Source organism: Trachurus japonicus, unplaced genomic scaffold, assembly GCF_045865225.1.
Source record: "Trachurus japonicus isolate A0001 unplaced genomic scaffold, Traja_1.0 AP030211.1".
Lineage (NCBI taxonomy): Eukaryota > Metazoa > Chordata > Actinopteri > Carangiformes > Carangidae > Trachurus > Trachurus japonicus.
This window is the reverse complement of record NW_028220344.1, coordinates 1-17546: the sequence shown is the minus strand read 5'-3', so window position 1 is coordinate 17546 and position 17546 is coordinate 1. Positions and strand designations below refer to the sequence as shown.

Below are 17546 nucleotides of genomic sequence, written 5' to 3'. Positions count from 1 at the left end.
ATAGATTGTGTAGAAATAGGTCAATTGCAACGACTTGGTGGAGAAAAATACTTTCCCAAAAAATTATCGTGAAAAGCATCTGTAATCTTTTGCCTTTATGAAAAACATGTCATTACTATGAAATTGACTGTTATTTCTTGGCTATTTTTTGACATCATCACGTAACTAACGGCCTGTAAATTAAAGGGTTACCAAATAATCTCTTACATGCTTAGAAATCATGACAACTCACTCTATCACAGAACAATGCAAACATGTTTTTGTTTTTAAAACACGCGTGGGAACCCTGATAAAACAATAAAACGCTGCGAGGTGTTTTCTGACCTGGCTGCGCCTCGGAGCTGGGAATGTAAGATGAAGAGGGGACCATGCTGGGTGTGGCCGGTAGGTAGCTGGTTGATGGCAGAGGATTCTCGTTCAGCGCCCCCAGTTTCTGAAAAAAATAAACAAAACAGCATGTTTTAAAAACTCTGTTATGATAGAGAACGAGACAGAGAGAGAGAGAGAGAGATGGTAAAACATGCAGCGGTGTGAAGTACCTGTGCAGAGACGAGGCCGGCGGCGTAGTCTGGTGTGGTGTTTTCCACCACGGCTTCTTCTTTGGCTGCTTTCTCTCCGGTCTCCGTTTCTGTGGGAAGAAGAGAAAACATCAAGTAAACAACAACATCGTTACTGTAAAGCCTGCACTGATGAACGGGCCGGAGATATCTGGAGACAAGAGGCCAAAAAGTGAGAACATCCGAAGAAGGCTGTGTTCAGGTGCAGGAATAAAAAGTGCAAACTTACAAAAGGAAAAGAAATCTGCCTGATTATGACCTTTTAAATAATACTTTCTACTTTACAACCCTATATTAAAATTAAAAGTATTGTTGTAATATCTTAATGTTGCTTTTGATAATGTGATTGTAATTGTTAGAAAAATGAGTAACACTTTATTCATAATTAAATGCTGAATTCATCATTTATAACACATGAATACTCATTAGTATGTAGTTTATAATCACAGTTAAAACGGTTTTACTCATCATTGATAAGCACTAACTGTATTTATAAACTACATACTAATGAGTATTCATGCGTTATAAATGAAGAATTAAGTATTTATTAATGCTTAACTAATGCTTAATAGTGTGTAATTAATATAAAGTGTTACCAAAAAATGTTTTTGTTTCCCTCTGCCTGCACATTCAATTGCCATCTCGTGTTTAGAAGCAACGTGCTGTCAAACTGCCTTCGGATCAAAACGTTTAAAAGTTGCCTGCTCAGTATCTCAATATCTTTACCCAGAGTCTTTCTTCTCCTCTTTGCTTCTCTTCCAGCTCCGACCGTGTCCAGTTCCGAGATATCTAACAGCTGAAGCACAAAGAAAAAGGGAAACAGTGAGAAAACATTTTCACCTCTAAAACAAACAAAATAAGATTAATAAAACAGTGATTTTGATGAGTTACCTTCACCCCCCTCTCCTTGCGAAGGGGCGTCCGTGCGGGGGCGATAGGTGTGCGGTTGCTGGGGGGGCTGAACATACTGGGGGCAGTGGGGTTGCGGAACGGGGCCTTGGGGATCCCCTTGAGAGGAGCTGTGGTGGGAAAACATCGGTACGTGGATCAGTAACGGGCACAGAAATCAGAACATACATTTGACGTGTTTATGAATCTTTAACTCACTAGTAGTGTCAATCTTTTTGACCAGTCCTCTCCCTTTGGCGTGAAAAGGCACTCCGGCGGTCTTTTTCAGCTGTTGGGCTGTTTCTGTGGCTGCAGGAGGGACGGACACACAAACACATCATCAACAAGACAAGAGAAGACAAGACACTGCTCCAATACTGTTTTTAAAACTTGTATACAACAGCAAGCAGCTTTAAAACAGAATACACAGTTTAAGTTACATTTCTGTAGCAGCTCTGCTCTGAGCGTCGCACTCTTCGGTTTCCTTTTCAGCTGGAAATGTTTGACGGGGGGCGTGAGGGGTCCGACCAGGGTGGTCAGTGCACTCTTGTTCAGGTACTGGCACTCCAGAGGAAGCATGGCCGACGCCTCGCACTCGCTCACTGTGGAAGAGGAGGCAGGAAGAAAAAGAAGAAAAAAAAAAAGAAGTTTAGCTCAGCCGAGACTTTACTTCTAGGGATAGTTCAATATTTCTGCAAATTGGCCCATTGCCATAATCCCAATAGTCTTAGCAGTAGGTTCGTTACCTTTAATTGTCGGTGCAAGCTGTTTTTAGAACAGCGGAGCAGAGCCGCGAGCTACTCAGAGCTACGCTACAGAGGCTAATGGGATTTCTTGGTTTCCCTTATCAAACTCATCAAATACACAATCCAACAACTCCAAAACGCTCTGGTGGACAAGTTGTGACCTGCACATTCACCACGCTATGAGACAATAACGGCATGTTACGAGACAGAGTTGTTTTCGGGGTAAATTCATGCAAAACCGCTGATGCGTGTTCCCGTCGGCGGCAGTTTTCCGGCAAGCAGCCTCTGCATTTACAACTCCATCTCGTAACGTTCTGTTATTCTCTCATGGATCAATACATAAATTTGTTCCACATATTACAGCCTTGTCCAACGGTCACAATCTTCGTCTTTAAACTGAACACATTATGCAGAGATTTACATTCATGAGCCTAAAATGCAATAAGGAACAGAACTAATCTGATCATTTAAATACATCTTATTGCATTTAAAGCCTCAGTAACATATCCAGGTTGAGGCCACCACAGCTAAATCTATATAAAAACGGAGAAGGTGACACAGTCCGTACCTTTCTCCCTGAGCTCTCCTAGAATATCCTGCACGTTTGGATTCTGCTCCTCCAGGTCCAGATTGAGAGAGCCCGTCTCTGGGAAGGACTTGAGGATGTCAGCGACCATGAGCACCCAGGGCTCCGAGTCCACCGTGGCCAGCTGGATGATCTCTGACAGCGCCTCCTTCATCTGACAGAGAATAGAGCACAAGACCTATTGTTACAGCTGCATAACTTATTACTTATTATGTAAAAAGGAAAATTAAAAACCAACTTTGTACAGTGATGTCTTTTGTTCAGGGATCAAGTGTCAGCAGAGACCCAGACTGAAATCTTTTTAAAGTGAGATTATATTCATGTTTTGAATTTATAATGTGTATGAACAAAATGTGATATACAAAAATATTTACTAAGTAAAATAAAATGAAACGCATAGCCGTTAAACAGAAAAGCAGGGAAACAAAATACAGACGACAAAAATCACAAAGCAAATCAAACACTTCATAACTTGTTTCAACAAATTTGAAAAAGGAGTGGAAGAAGGAAAAAAACATTTTATCACACCCTTTTTGATAATAATCTATTTGTAAACACTCTAGATTATGCAACAGGTTATATGAGGCATCAGCTGTCTGTAAACACAAGAGATGTGGGTAAAACATTCAGTAAAATAAAAAATAATCACATCAAATATTACTTTTTGGTGTTTTGAAAACTTATAAGGAGGTCTCTTCTCTTCCACTTTGAAAGCTGTTTGACTCCCTGACGAAGGTGTGCATAGGAGTTTTTTAAAGGTTAAAACATGACCAAGCCATAGCAATAACGGCTTTTTAACTAGTGACAGAGAGTAAGTGCCTTGGATATTTATTCAACTATGCTATTTTTTGGGGGTGAAATGTGGACAGGCCGGGCGACTCAAAGAATCTTTAATCTGTCATTACAAGTGTCAGGCCAGTGTGTGTGAGGATCATGAATGAAAAGGAAATGTGAATATCTGCTTTGAAAGTCGATTTACAGTTGTCGCCCCTACATTTTAAATTAGGGGCGACTATGCTGATAGTAAAAAAAAAAAAAAAGTTAGTCTGGAGGAGCCCAGCGTTTTCCAGAACGTATTGATTGATAATAATCTACTTGTAAACACGCTAGATTATGCAACAGCTTGTATGAGAGATCAGTCATCTGTAAACACAGCGTAGCTGCAGAGAAAACATTAAATGAAATATGAAATAATCACATCAAATACTACTTTAATATTTGCACCTATCCTCGTTTTAATAAACTAAATTGTTATGTAGACATTTGCTTCATCCCAGATGTGATTAGTTTTGTCAGTAAAGTGTTTGTTTGTTTTACATCAGGGACACAAATTAGACCACGGACCCCCTCATTGGACAAAATTTTGAAACAGACACCAGAATGAATAACATTGCTTATTTTAGTCAACGTATGTCCAAATTACTGCAGATGGCATGAATTTTGGGGAAAATTTCGAGAAATTTCTGGGAAAAAATGTGGTAAAATTTTGAGAAAAAGTTGGGGACCCCCTTGAACCCTCTCGAGGACCCCACTTTGGTAACCACTGCTCTACATTATGCAACAGGTTGTATGAGACATCACAGGAGCAGCAGGGAAAACATTTAGTGAAATATGAAATAATCACATCAAATATTACTTTAATATTTGCACCTGGCTATCGTCATTTTAACAAACTAAATTGTCAGGTAGACATTTGCTTCCTCCCAGATGTGATTAGTTTTCTCAATAAAGTGTTTATTACTGATCATATTCACACAGAGCTGCAGGTTTTTTTTCCTGTTCTTTCCAACCCTAAACAGACCTCAGTTCAGCTTCTTGTCCTAAAGTGTCCTGTTCATACAGGAGGACACAGTGATGACGAGTGTCTACCGTGACAGCCAGCCTGACAGGTGATATGTCGGTGTGGAGCTGGTAGGTACCGCCCTCCTCCAGCCCATTCCCCCCAGCCCCCCTCTCTTTCTGCTGCTGAGCCCATCCCACCACCACCACCTCCTCCTCCTCCTCCACCACCATCATGTCTGGACCAGACCCGCCAGCAGGCTAATGTTTCCCCGCCGCCGTCGCTGCGATTATACCCCACTGCGGTAAAATAAAAACAAAAAACACTCGCGTAGACTTTAACTGGTTAAACCTGCTTGACGTTTTATACCGTGAATTTTAAGTAAAAATGTTATGTTATCGCCTTAAAGCTTAAGGTTTAAAGACAAAAAACAAAAACAAACTTAGGGGATAAAGAAGAGTTTGCCGACATTACCAGTGAAAGAGAGAGGGAGCTAATGCTAAGCGAATGGATGTTAAAAACGTGCTTAACGAGCGTATTATAAAACCACAGAAAGAGCAAGGGAAGACAACCAAGACCCGACTTTTTTTGTTTTTGCCTGCGTGCCTCACTTTACAGCTATTTTTATTTCATTTTTAATTTTCATTTTAACCAACACCTGTCAGGCTAGCAGCACGGAGCTAACCGACCGACTGTTAGTTCACCCACCTCGTCCACCGTCCGCCTCGGGAGGTGCAGCATCCCCAGCAGCAGCTTCAGCTTCACCGGCGGCGACAGGCTGGAGAAACACAGCCGTATGTTGTCGATGACGGACACCGTGAGCAGGGAAGCGATGCTGGGCGGCGTCCAGAGCTCGTCCGTGGAGCCCAGCTTGTTGTGAAGCCACAGGCCGGTGTCGCTGTCCTTCATCGACGCCATCTTGGAAAAAGAAGTGTTTTGAGTTCGGGCATTTTAACGGGCTACCTAAGAAAACAGCATCAGGACCCCGCCCACAGGGAGAGGAGGAGGGGGGGGGGGTCATACATGTGCAGCTGAAGCGGGAGACATCTGGAAGGATAAATACATAAATAAAACAGCTCTGATTGAAATAAAAGTCAAGTTTAATTAAGGGGGGACACTACAGACACAACAGATATCACCATGAAACTTATCAATTTATCACTTAGCCAACATAATAAGACAAATATTTTTTTTGTATTACAAGTTTTTTCAAATTCTATGTTTAAATATGTAAATAAGGCTATATGAAATGTGTGCATTTGCATACATTTCCATAACCGAAATCTGAACAAATAAATCCCCTTTCAAAATTAAATTCTTGTTTTATTTTGTTGGCATAGAGTCAGGAGTTTTTACAGAGGGGATTTTGTACATCTCTTTTTATCACTCTGTAAATGAGAAAATACTGTCACCAGCCCTAAAAAAAAAAAAAAATCCAATTTCGCCATGTTTTTAGGAATAAAATGTTGTATAAATCAGACTTTGAATGATATATCATCAATCTCCTCTGCTCCTTGATTAATCCATATGCTGTTTATTGATTGTTAATAAATAAACACTATAGGGTTATTACATTTTGTTTATATACTTGTTATTTATTCTATTTATTTTGGATTGTCCACACAAGCATCTATGTTGTTTGTGTTGAGAGTAGGTAATTTAAAAAAAAGAAACAGGAAGTAGGCTAAACAGGTACTAAGTGGAGAAAGGGTCAGATTAAATAAGATAATGCTTCTTCCTACTCCTTTTCAAACATGCAAAGTTGTATTGACTAAAGTTCTTTACATGTGTTTTATATTCTCACATGTTTGAAATAAAGCCTTCATTCCTTCATTCCTTCATTCATTCAGAGGTACAAAGAAAAAGCTCATTTTCATTCAGGAATGTGCACCACTAAAGCCAATTATTAACTGATGAACTTATCAGTGCTTAATGGTATTTCATAAACTGCCCCATATGATGAGAAATTAAAGGTGGCTCAGAAATAGTTCAGTATGGTTTTTTTTTGTTGTTGTTGTTTTTTTTAGAAAATGTTCCAACAAAGAGGGTGAAAAAGACAAAACTATTAGCATTTAGGCAGCATTATAGGCCTAATAAGAAATCTAACTTTTGGACTTCACTGTTTTCATTTAGTAAGATAATCCCACGTTTTACAGGTAAAGTGAAATTAAAATCTAAAAAATAAACCAAACCTGTTGATTAGTGATGTGAAGTCGCAGAAAATAGAAATATCAAAGTACTTAAAAATCACACTTAAATACCTAGTGTGTAGCACTTAGGCTTTTATTTTGAATGCTGCCACCGGAAGTGTTGAATCTGGTCCCTAAAGCATAAATTTTGGGCGACCCACGCGCATGCGCGCTCTCCAAACCCTCATAAAACAATCCTAGGTGGGCATCTTGAGCCGATTGTGAAGAACATCATCGAGTAATTGACGGTAGGTTCACGTACAGCTCGTTAAATAAACATCGTTTCTTCCGTGTAGGACGTGTTAATGAAAACACGGACAAATTACGCACCGATGTGAACGGGACCAGTGTCCAAACAAAGACTGAGAGGTTCGGTGGCTTCACTGACTGGATGACGGTCGTGAACGATATTTTATGCTTCTTTTTTTCCTCAGTATATTTTATTGATACACTGGCTGGTTTTGTCCTTTACGTTAAAGGTCATCGGTCGGAGCATCAGCATGGCATCCAGCGGTTATCTGCAGGCAGCGGTGCTCGTTGTGGCGGTGCAGCTGCTCTGTGTCGGTGCAGCTGCTGCGGATCAGGAGCCCGGGACTGTCATCCCTGCAGAAAGTAGGTGGATTAAAATAAAAAAATAAATAAAAAAGGGAGAGAGAGGGAGAGATTTAGGTTTTCCTAATTCCTGTCTGTCTCCACGCGGCTGTCAGGTGTAAGTCGGTGCGCAGCTCTCATGTTGATCCGGTCTAATTATAGCAGGTCCCACCGGGCTGTCTTAGTGGGGATTGTAGGTCATCATAATTGGTGTATAAATCATGAACTCAACATGACACTGGGGCCTGCACTGCTCTGCTTAGACTCTATTTATCTCATCCAACAGGATGAAGCAGTGGGAAATAAACCTGTATTTATTTTACCCAGGAATTGAAGTTTTTTTTTTTTAAACCTCCTCCACAGTTTGATGTGCAAGAGTGAGAAAAGCTTAAGAGCTAATATTTACACCAAGATGCAAAGGCCAAATTAATAACATAATGATTATTTTGAATATCAGTTTACTGGATGACAATCTGCTTTTAAAATGAAGCCTGATTGCACAACAACATTTCAGAGATATTTTCATTCTACTACAATAACACCCAGGACTATGAGTCTTGATTTATTAATTTATTCCTGATCTGTTTGCTCTTGTCTCCAGGCCGCCCATGTGTGGACTGTCATGCGTTTGAGTTCATGCAGAGGGCACTGCAAGATCTAAAGAAGACGGCTTTCAACCTTGATGCCAGGGTAAGTGAAGTTGTTATTATTTCATATTTCATTATTTAGTTCCACATATGATTCATCTCCAAAGTGACACATGCTCATAGTGCTCCTCCTCCTGTGGATGAGTTTGGGTTGGATGATGGTGGTCATGTGGTTTATATATCACACTGTAGCATAAGTGTTCCTGAAATATCATTGATCATATATGTATTTACATAAGACTATAAATAGGCTTGGGCGATAGGTAAAAAAATTCCAATCGGCCACCGTACCCCTTTAAATCGGCGGTTGACGATATATTCGGCCGTTATGACACGTGTGCAGAGCGCAGGTGATAGATAAATAATTTCAACAGAATTGCTGTGAATCTGTGAACGCGCACGTATAAAGGGCGGATTCAAGGCAGCAGATCAGTCACAACAGAGCACCAACGCGTCAGAGAGAAGCGAGGTGAGCGCAGCGCAGCGCACACCTTATTTCTCCTGTGAGGAAGAAAGAAAAAAAGAAGAAGCCTGTGGTCCGACTCCGACCTGACCCGAGTTATTAAATGTTTACGTTTAGGCTATTTAAAAGTAGTTTAATTGGTGCTGACTTGTAAATGAATGCTGCTCTGGATCCAAAGTATCCAAACAACAGAACCATTTTATTATATTAGACTATATATTTTCCATCTTTGCTGAGCATGTTCTAAATTAAATAAAAGCCTGTCCCATAGACTCGTGTCTCTATAAGACGGGTCCGCTCGGCGCACATACACACACATACACACACACACACACACACACACACACACACACACACACACACACACACACACACACACACACACACACACACGCACACACACACACACACACACCCTCAAAAAAAAAAAAAAAAACTATTGGCAGAAGTCCGGGCCGTGACAACCGGCAGCCTACCTTTCGTATGGATAATCAGCTTGATAATCCGTTGTTGTGATGGACACATGTGTTTTCATAACGTATCATAACGTGGATACAATCACCGCAACTCTGTCCGGAGCTTCGCTACTTTTATTTCAGTATCCTTGGTAACAGTAACCCCCGGTACAAGGATTTCAAAATAAGGGACTCGTCGGAAATCAGTGTGAATAACATACGTATTACATAGCTGCCAGATTCAATTTATGCATGAATTGTGCTCCATGTAAATTAGAGTTGAATTCTGTGAAGCCAGACCATTAATTTGATGAAATAAAATGCAAAAAAAATCGCCCAGACAATCGCCAAAAATTAAATCAACCGTGACGGACTCAGCCGGTGGTCGATTGGCGATACATTTGTCCTATCGCCCAAGCCTAACTATAAATTAGCATATTACAGTTAGGTTAGGGCTGCAACTAACGATTATTTTCATTATCGATTAATCTGTCGATTATTTAAACGATTAATCGATTAGTTGTTTGGTCAATAAAATGTTGAAAAATGTCAATCAGTGTTTCCCAAACCACAAGATGACGTCCTCAAATCTCTTGTTTTGTCCACAAACCAAAGAGATACTCAATTTATTGTCATAAAGGAACAAAGAAACCAGAAATATTCACATTTAAGATGCTGAAATAAGAGAATTTGTCTCTGGGAATCAAACAGATTATTTGACTATCAAAATAGTTGTCTATTAATTTAATAATTGGTTATTGTGCGATCAATCGATTGATTGTTGCAGCTCTGATTACAGTATAGATTCTAAAGCCTGTAAAACATGATACAGATAAAAATGAACTTGACTCATTTAACGTTTCATTAATACAAATAATCCAAATTTCATTTTTTGTTATGCTATTGCATATTCTGCTGTACAGTTTATTTATGTGTTTGCATCAAGATTTTTCTTCACATCATTTGTTATAATTTGGAAAACAACAATCCTTTTCCAAACAAGCCTCCCCCTATTTATGAGGAACTTCATCTTCATTACTGGCTTTACTTTCTTGTTTTGTTTTTTAATTGCACCTCTGTTGGGTGTAATTTTATTATCTGCAGGATATAAACCAACTCTCTGCTGACACATTCACCTCTCGTGCCCTTTCTCAGCTCAGTAACATCTGTTTTGTGTTTTGTTTTGGGACGGTTGCAGACGGAGACGCTGGTGCTGAGGGCGGAGCGGCGGGCCCTGTGCGACTGTATGCCCACCAACTCACTGCGCTGAGCTCGCTCCTCCTCCTGCCGTCACACTGAGAACAACCCTGTGCCGCTCTCCTCATGTACAGCGACTCTCATCTTGAATTCCTTCACACAATAGGCACTTTATTATTTTCTTTCAACCGTTGAGTGAAGCTTTGATCATGCCATCATTAGGCACGTTATTGTTTTATTTTATTTTTTTGGCCTTATTCAGGATGAGGTTAACACCACTGATGTTTTACATAGTGAAACATGCCTGTTGAGGTAGTTTGTAGTCACTGTCGTAGGGACTTTGGTCGGCTCTCATCTGTCTCCTATGAAACAAACTATTTTTTGTACTTTTTAGTATTTGACTGTATAACACACATACAGTAGAATGCATTGGTAAATTTTACTTGTTGAATGTGTTGTTCATGGGATTAATGTTTACGACGTTTATACACATCAAACTGTAGCATCACGTGGAATTTATTTAACTGCTCAAAAATAATTTCGATAATTGCTTTAGTTGATGAAATTTTCGAATCACTTTAATTTAAGTTATTAAACTGAATTGATTTGCAGGCTGGAAGCTTTTACAAAAAAAGGTTGGGTAACTTATTAAAAAGTTATTTTTATTATTACATTTTTTTGGAGAGAAATGTTTAGCAGGAAGGAAGAAAACTTAACATTTTGCAAAAATATTTTCAGACTTTGTTATGTTTTTTGACAACAAAAAGCGTTCTTGTAGGTCTTGATTTAGCACAGCACTGTAGCATGACTTTACAGCACTTTTTGTTAACCTACTGTCGATATAGACTGTATGTATAGATTATGTATGTACATGGGTACATGTGTAACAGAGGTGTCAACAGACTGTGTGTCTTCTCTCTCTGACAAAGGTGAATGGACTCGGATAGAAAAAAGAAGTAATTGTGTTATTGTTGACCGTTCATGAGCATTGTCCTTTGTTGACGTCGTGTCACAGGAAGACACATTTACTGTCTTAAATGTTGTACCTCAATAAAAAACAATGAATGATCTTGACTTGGATTTGTACTGTTTTGTCTGTTCTCACACATCCCCAGTGTGGGCTGTGATAAAGAGGCACTGTGTGGGCTCGTTGCTGGCATTAACACGGACACATCCATTAATTCATTTACTGCGGTGGCTGCAGGGTCTTAGAGCGGCACGTGGAGGTGAGGAGCTGCTGTTTGTGAGCAACACATTTGTAAAAGAAAACAAAAAAACTGTCCTCAGCTCACAACACACACTTTTGTTTTCATCAATGATTAATCAGCTCATTCATTTCCTGATTCGCCAATTAATTGTTGAACTGTTAAACAAGCCATATCCTGCGTAGTTAGGTCAGATTGCAGTTGCAAGGATGTCAACTGGTGTTAAAAAGCCTCAGCCTCCGTGTCACTGGCTTCCTGTTCAATTTAAGAGTGTGTGATTATACCTTTAACGCCCTCAGAGGCCAGGCGTCGCTTCTCATTACAGATCTCATCCACTGGCACTCAGCTCCTGGATCTCAGATCTCATTTCTGCTGCTCCAAACCAATGCATCAGATGTGCATCCTCCATCTCCATTTTTAAATCTTAGGCTAGAGACATATTTTTATTCTCTGTCTTTTTTTATATATAGCTCACTAACCTTCTGGGCCATTGTCAGGTTCATGCTGAGCATTTGGTTCTTGTTTTATTGTGTTATATACAGTATATTCACCTGCTTTTTTGTGAGTGTTTTTCTGATATTAACATTTGTTTTGCCCGCTTTTATTCACCTAAATTGTCTTTTGTACAGCAAATGTGCTCTAGTGATGAAGTTGACGAAAAAAAACAATTGCAATTTCTCAAATTTAAACCTCACATTTTCAAATTGTTATGTCTGGTCTAGTTTACACCTTTATATCTGACCACTTGGCTAGAACCTTGTTCTCTCAGTAGATGTCAAATCTGTTTCTTTTTCATTGATTTATGTTATTTAATTCACATGTTTGAGCTGTAGATCTTTTTTGTTTCATGCTATGTCATCGAGAGAAAAAAGTAATCACCATCGACTTTTATGTAAAATTAATCAAAATTTAAGAATAATAAATATATAAATGTATTAAGTTCTGATGACAAGGTTCAACTTGTTATGTTTTTACATTTAATTTAGAGACTGGTCGTGTGTGAGCCACTCACTGAAAGACAGTGGCACCACTCCTCTGAGTCCATCTATCTGGCCTGTACAGCCACAACCCTGCTGGAGCGGTGTGTGTCTGTGTGTTATGAAGTCCTGCCGTTTTAGCTGACCTCGTCCCCTTCTACATACACACACACAGCTTTATTTATTTACAACAGAGATAACAGCATGGGGAAAAAAAACCTGCAAGACTCTTATCTACACCAGCAGGAGGAGCCCTAAGTAAAGGCAGACCGCCAGCTGTGTCGCAGTGATGCAGCACTCTCCACACTCTCCACTTCCCTCATGGCTGTTAAATGCAGATGGGCTGAGAAACTGTAAATAGATACAGACAAGAGAAAGCCGAAGAGCCACGTTGGCCCCTGAAAGTGAAAGCTGCAGTGGCCTGGCAGGAGTCTCGGCCCAGAGGCCCCTCCATGTTGTGCCAGCACCCATCATCAAGGCAAATCCCTTTATGCTGCACCACAGCTCACGAGCAGTCGCAACAACACCGGCTCTCTCACTTTGAACACATAGGAGGCTTTTTCACCAGCAGGAGTGACGGAGAAGTTTGAGTATGCAGGGTAATCAAGTATACGCTGAATCACTTTGAAAACCCTTGTTGTCAAGCAGCCTCCACTTTCTTTTTCTCACTCTCACTCTCCCTCTCCCACTCACTCACTCGCTCACTGGCTTGTTCTCCCTTCTGAGGCCTTTCAACTTTTCTTTCATCTGCTCCTAGAGAAGCCGCCTGAATCGTTCCAGCTGTTTGAAATTCTCCAGCGGTGGAAAGCAGGAAAAAATACTCGATATTTACTTCCGCCCTTTTCTTCCCCTCCTCTGTCTTTCTTTAGGGCGTTTTGCTTTGACCTTGCTGCAAAAGTTTGCTCACCTTCACCCAACTCTGATGCCGTCTCAGCATGCAAATGTTTGATCCAGACACGCCCCTCATAGTCAGTGTGTGAGACGTACACGGCCATTTTTGTGACACCAGTCATCATACAAATGTATCTATAAATGTGATTAGTGTGATTATAGCACCTAACTACTCCTTGTGCTATTTCGACAATTCATACTGTATCAAAATGTGTTTTAGTGGAGCACATTAATGAAAAATCGTTCACTTTGTGGTACAAGCGCCAAATTTGGTACACAAGTGCTTTTGGACCTACTATTTCATAAAAGTACGTTGCCCACTTGAACAAACAAAGTGGCCACCATTTTTCAAGATGGCCGCCATTCGAAGTGGTTTGAAACAGCGTTTGAACTATATTTTGATTGAATAGTCCTATTCTGATGGTTTATACATTGAAATATGTGTTTTTGCACATGAGAAATACAACTCTGCATTTAGAAAATCAAAATTATTGAATATTATGATGATACAATGCGAATTAAATGAAAAAAACACTCACAAACTAGGGGCCCTAATTTCTTGGCGCAACTCAGGGTGGCGCAGCGAAGCGAGCCCTGACGCAGCTGGCGAAGTGGTATTAGGGGCCGTGTCCACCGGACGCGCTTTCAGCTCTGACAGCGCTCTCAGCGCTGCTTTCCCAGCGCTTAGCGCGCTCTCTCTCCCTCGTCAGAACGCCGCTGTTGCTAGGTTACAAAACGAGTCCTCTGACACTTCCGTGTTCCTGCCTTGTTTAATGTAAACACTACAACGAGTGTCAGAAATACACAAATAGCATTAGCGGCAGCTTTTGACATGGACCCTGAGGTCGGCCTACCTTCAATACAAGTGTGGGTCATGATATAAACCGAGCCACGTCTCCTGTTGTGTTGCTGTCGGTAACGTATGTCCCGCCCCTTCTTGATTCTGATTGGTCAGTGCGGGGAAAAGTGACATTGACGAGCGCGGCGCTGTTCTAAAAGTTGAACAGATTTCAACTCGAAGCGCTCTGAGCGCCGCGACAAAAAGAAGCAAGCGCCCAGGGCGTTTTACCGCCGAGGGCGCTGAGCGCTGTGAGCGCCCAACTCAATAGGGTTTGAATGTAAAGTAGACGCCCAGAGCGCTAAAAACGCGTCTGGTGGACACAGCCCCTTATCGTCCAGTGCAACAAGGTGCGCAGCGGATTCGGTAAATTGGCAGACTGCTGTGCGCTGAGATGGGAGTGGTCGCGCAGTCAGAGTCAGATTATCAGCTATTTATTTATTTATTTACTTATTGATTTATTAGGGGCCAGCGCCGCATCGTCACGCGACCATAACAAATAAAACTGAAATGCCTCTGTTACGCACAGCTGTTGTGTTGTTCTGTTGTATGTTGTGATCTGTGCACACGTGTTTAAATATAGGTTAGATAGATAGATAGATAGACCTGGATAACATCATAACCTCCTCCCTCCCAGACTACTTTTGCATCATCAGCCCGTGAGGTCTGTTCGCGCGACCGGACACTGCCAGTTTGGACCGGACCAGAACATCAGTTTCCTCCCGTCTCACTTGCTCTGACAGATTGAGAGCTGTTGCCCAGTAAAAAAAAACAAAAAACAAAACACACACACCCCTTTTCCATTAATAAAGACACTCATATTTAGTAACCTATATTTAAACACGTGTGCACAGATCACAACATAAACAAACAGCTGTGCGTAACGGAAGCATCACGGAGCGTCTCTCTTTTTCTTTTTTCTTTAGAATTTACCTGAGAGGGGAGATGTTAATATCTGCTCACTATGATGCCGAGGCTGATTGTGGTTTGCTGTGAGAGATGATAGTTTATTTGTTTTCAGTTTTATTTGTTATGGTCGCGTGACGATGCGGCTCAATAAATCAATAAGTAAATACATAAATATAGCAGATAATCGTGTAGTGTCAACACAGCAGTAATCCATCCTCATCTTTCATCTGTGCAGCCTTTGATCTGTCATCAGTGTGACGGGACAATCGATATAGATGTGCTGAATGTCTATGCTGTAATCGGTTACACCCCGCCTTTCCGAAGCCCCGCCTTTCCGACAATAGACTTCCATTCATCGTAATAGCGGGGTTTTCTATTTTTTCTAAAGACCCCGCTACTCCGAAAAGGCTATTGGGGGAAACCCCCAGCGCGCAGTGCGCATTGATCCTTTTTTTCCTTTTTGGGGTCAAACGGATCATGTGCATAATTAACTGCAAAACAAGCAAATACTTCATATTAATGACATAACGTTCATTATGCTTCTAGCCTGTCTAGCCTCTACCTGGTCTTTTTTACTAAACTTAACCAACTCCTTTCTTCATTGCCTAAGCCCAACCAAAGCATCTCCCTCAGTCAGCTGTCAGCACGAGCGGCGGCTGCAGCAGCCTCGCGCCCCTGTGAGCTCAAGCCGGCTTCAGCCGTGCTCGAGCGGAGCAGGGGGGGAGAAAAAGAAAAAAAGTGTATTTCTATTACTGTGTGGGAGATCTCCAACAACGGAGTCGGGGAGAAAGCAAGTGGGACAGATCTGCCCAGTCCCTGAGCAGCGCACGTTTCACAGACAAACCACAAAGCAGAATGTAAACAACGTCACGCGGTTCAGCACCTTGGACAGCTGCGGGGGGGAGGAGGGGGTGTCGGAGTAGCGGTGTTTCGAAGTGGGGCTATTTCGGAACAGCGGGGTGTCGAAGTGGAGGGGTGTCGGAATGGAGAGCTGTCCCCGCTGTAATCTGTAGGTGCTGATTCACATCTTCTCTTCCACGGTGAAATCAAACGTCCGCCTTGCGCGCGCGGCGGATTTAAAGGCGAGGAGAGGAGCTCATTTGATTGGTGAAGATCTGACTCGGCTGTGTCAAACCCACTCCACGCCTTCTCTCCTCCCTCTATGCCATTTGCGCCGGTGGGAGGGAAGTAGGCGGGATGCGCTCCGCTGCGTTTCGAAGGAAAATCGCAATCTGCTCCTGACCACTCCCCGTTGGAGAAGCGAAGGCGAGGCGCAGGCCTGATCCGCTGCACCTGCACCTAGTTCACGAAAGTAGAGCCCAAAGACATTAGTTTCACTTAAAGCTTTTGGACCTGTAAGCTACTTGTAGGGGAGGCCACAAGTAGCTTGTCTCCCCCATTTTTTTTTTTTTTTTTTTGTATAGGCTATTTTTTTTTTTTTAATTTTTAGATAACGGTATAAAAACACAGAAAAGGTGTCAAAGCATAGCTTTTGTATCTGTCTGACAGAGGCAACACTTGCTCCAGTCAGTTTTAGTAGCACAACTCAATGGATTATCGGCAGACATCTTATACAGTTGAAGGTCGAGGGATTATCCTTTTACCACCCAAACATACAAAATATCATAGCACATTGGAATATGGGATACAACTAGGTTCAAGTATCTGGTGCCCTACACCTAGCCCGATCGTTCATCCAGTGCCATAAATCCCGTGCGATCTGTACACCATCCAGGTAACTAAAGCCCCGTTACCCTTGGCTCGGCTATCCCGCGCTGGCACATCCTGTCAATTCAGGTGCGGCTATCTAACTACAATACTACAACTAACTAAACTTCTAGTTGAGTCTATACAGGGGCTTATTAGATAGCATTTGGGACACTAAAGTATACTACAACTACAGTGAGTACACCACTACAACAGTTAGTAAACTACAACTACAGTTAGTACACTACAAGCTGACACTGAACCCCATGCTGAGTCTCACAGCAGTGATGTCACCAGTGTGCCCTGGTTGTGCTTTGACATCACTCTTATAAAAAATTACTAACCAATAAATGTTGACCACAGAATTTTAATGAATTATCATTTATATTGCTAAATTAGTACTTTTATTTCAGTAAAGAACGCTTGTGTTGCTGTATGTGTGTGTGTGTGTGTGCGTGTGTGTGTGTGTGTGGTGAGTGACAGTCAAAAGTTTGGACACATTTTCACAAATGATTCACACAAAAAACACATCCCTCAGAATTCTGCAGATTTTCACTTAAGATCATTGCAGAAAACTGAAGAAAAAACGCTACTTTTTAGTCATTTAATAGCCATTATCTTGAAAATTGGTGGCCATATTGGAATTCAATTGACACCATCGAGTTATTCCAGTCATAATACATTCATTTTGATGCTTGGATCATTAACATTCTTCTGTTAATTCAAGTTCTACCTCGAAAACCTTTTTTTGGCGTTTGACGAGGCGGCCATCTTGAAAACTGGCGGCCCTCTTGGATTTTCAGCTGGGCAACGTACTTTTATTAGAAGGTATGTCCTGGACATCATTTGTACCAAATTTGGTGCTTGTACCATGAAGTGAACGATTCGGCTCAAAAATGGACTTAAGCAGCCCCACTATT

At 41.3% G+C, this 17546-nt stretch overlaps 2 protein-coding genes across 3 annotated transcripts; one reads left to right on the top strand and one right to left on the bottom strand.

Annotated features, from left to right (window-relative positions):
- Positions 1 to 304: 304 nt before the first annotated feature.
- LOC146960584 (negative elongation factor A-like) lies at positions 305 to 5545 on the bottom strand (the record flags this gene model as incomplete). Its single annotated transcript, XM_085772257.1, has 8 exons — positions 5266 to 5545; positions 2760 to 2931; positions 1886 to 2047; positions 1665 to 1754; positions 1449 to 1576; positions 1284 to 1353; positions 540 to 628; positions 305 to 433 (listed from the first exon to the last, which is right to left on the bottom strand). Coding segments are annotated over exons 1-8 (1050 nt in total), but the record flags the coding sequence as incomplete, so codon positions are not given.
- A 1289-nt stretch (positions 5546 to 6834) lies between these two features.
- LOC146960583 (NELL2-interacting cell ontogeny regulator 1) lies at positions 6835 to 10982 on the top strand. 2 transcript variants are annotated; one of them, XM_085772259.1, is made up of 4 exons: positions 6835 to 7013; positions 7240 to 7358; positions 7939 to 8027; positions 10101 to 10982. In XM_085772259.1, exons 2-4 carry the CDS (start codon positions 7247 to 7249, stop codon positions 10170 to 10172), a joined length of 273 nt encoding a protein of 90 aa, XP_085628385.1. In that variant the 5' UTR covers positions 6835 to 7013; positions 7240 to 7246; the 3' UTR covers positions 10173 to 10982. The 2 variants fall into 2 exon arrangements, with proteins under 2 accessions (XP_085628385.1, XP_085628384.1); XM_085772258.1 differs by having other exon boundaries at positions 6886 to 6994; positions 7226 to 7358.
- Positions 10983 to 17546: the final 6564 nt, after the last annotated feature.

Coding starts and splice junctions, on each gene's coding strand:
- LOC146960583 (XM_085772259.1), top strand. CDS start 7,247: ATGGCATCCAGCGGTTATCTGCAGGCAGCGGTGCTCGTTGTGGCGGTG. Junction 7,359..7,938: donor GACTGTCATCCCTGCAGAAA/GTAGGTGGATTA, acceptor TCTTGTCTCCAG/GCCGCCCATGTGTGGACTGT. Junction 8,028..10,100: donor CTTTCAACCTTGATGCCAGG/GTAAGTGAAGTT, acceptor GGACGGTTGCAG/ACGGAGACGCTGGTGCTGAG.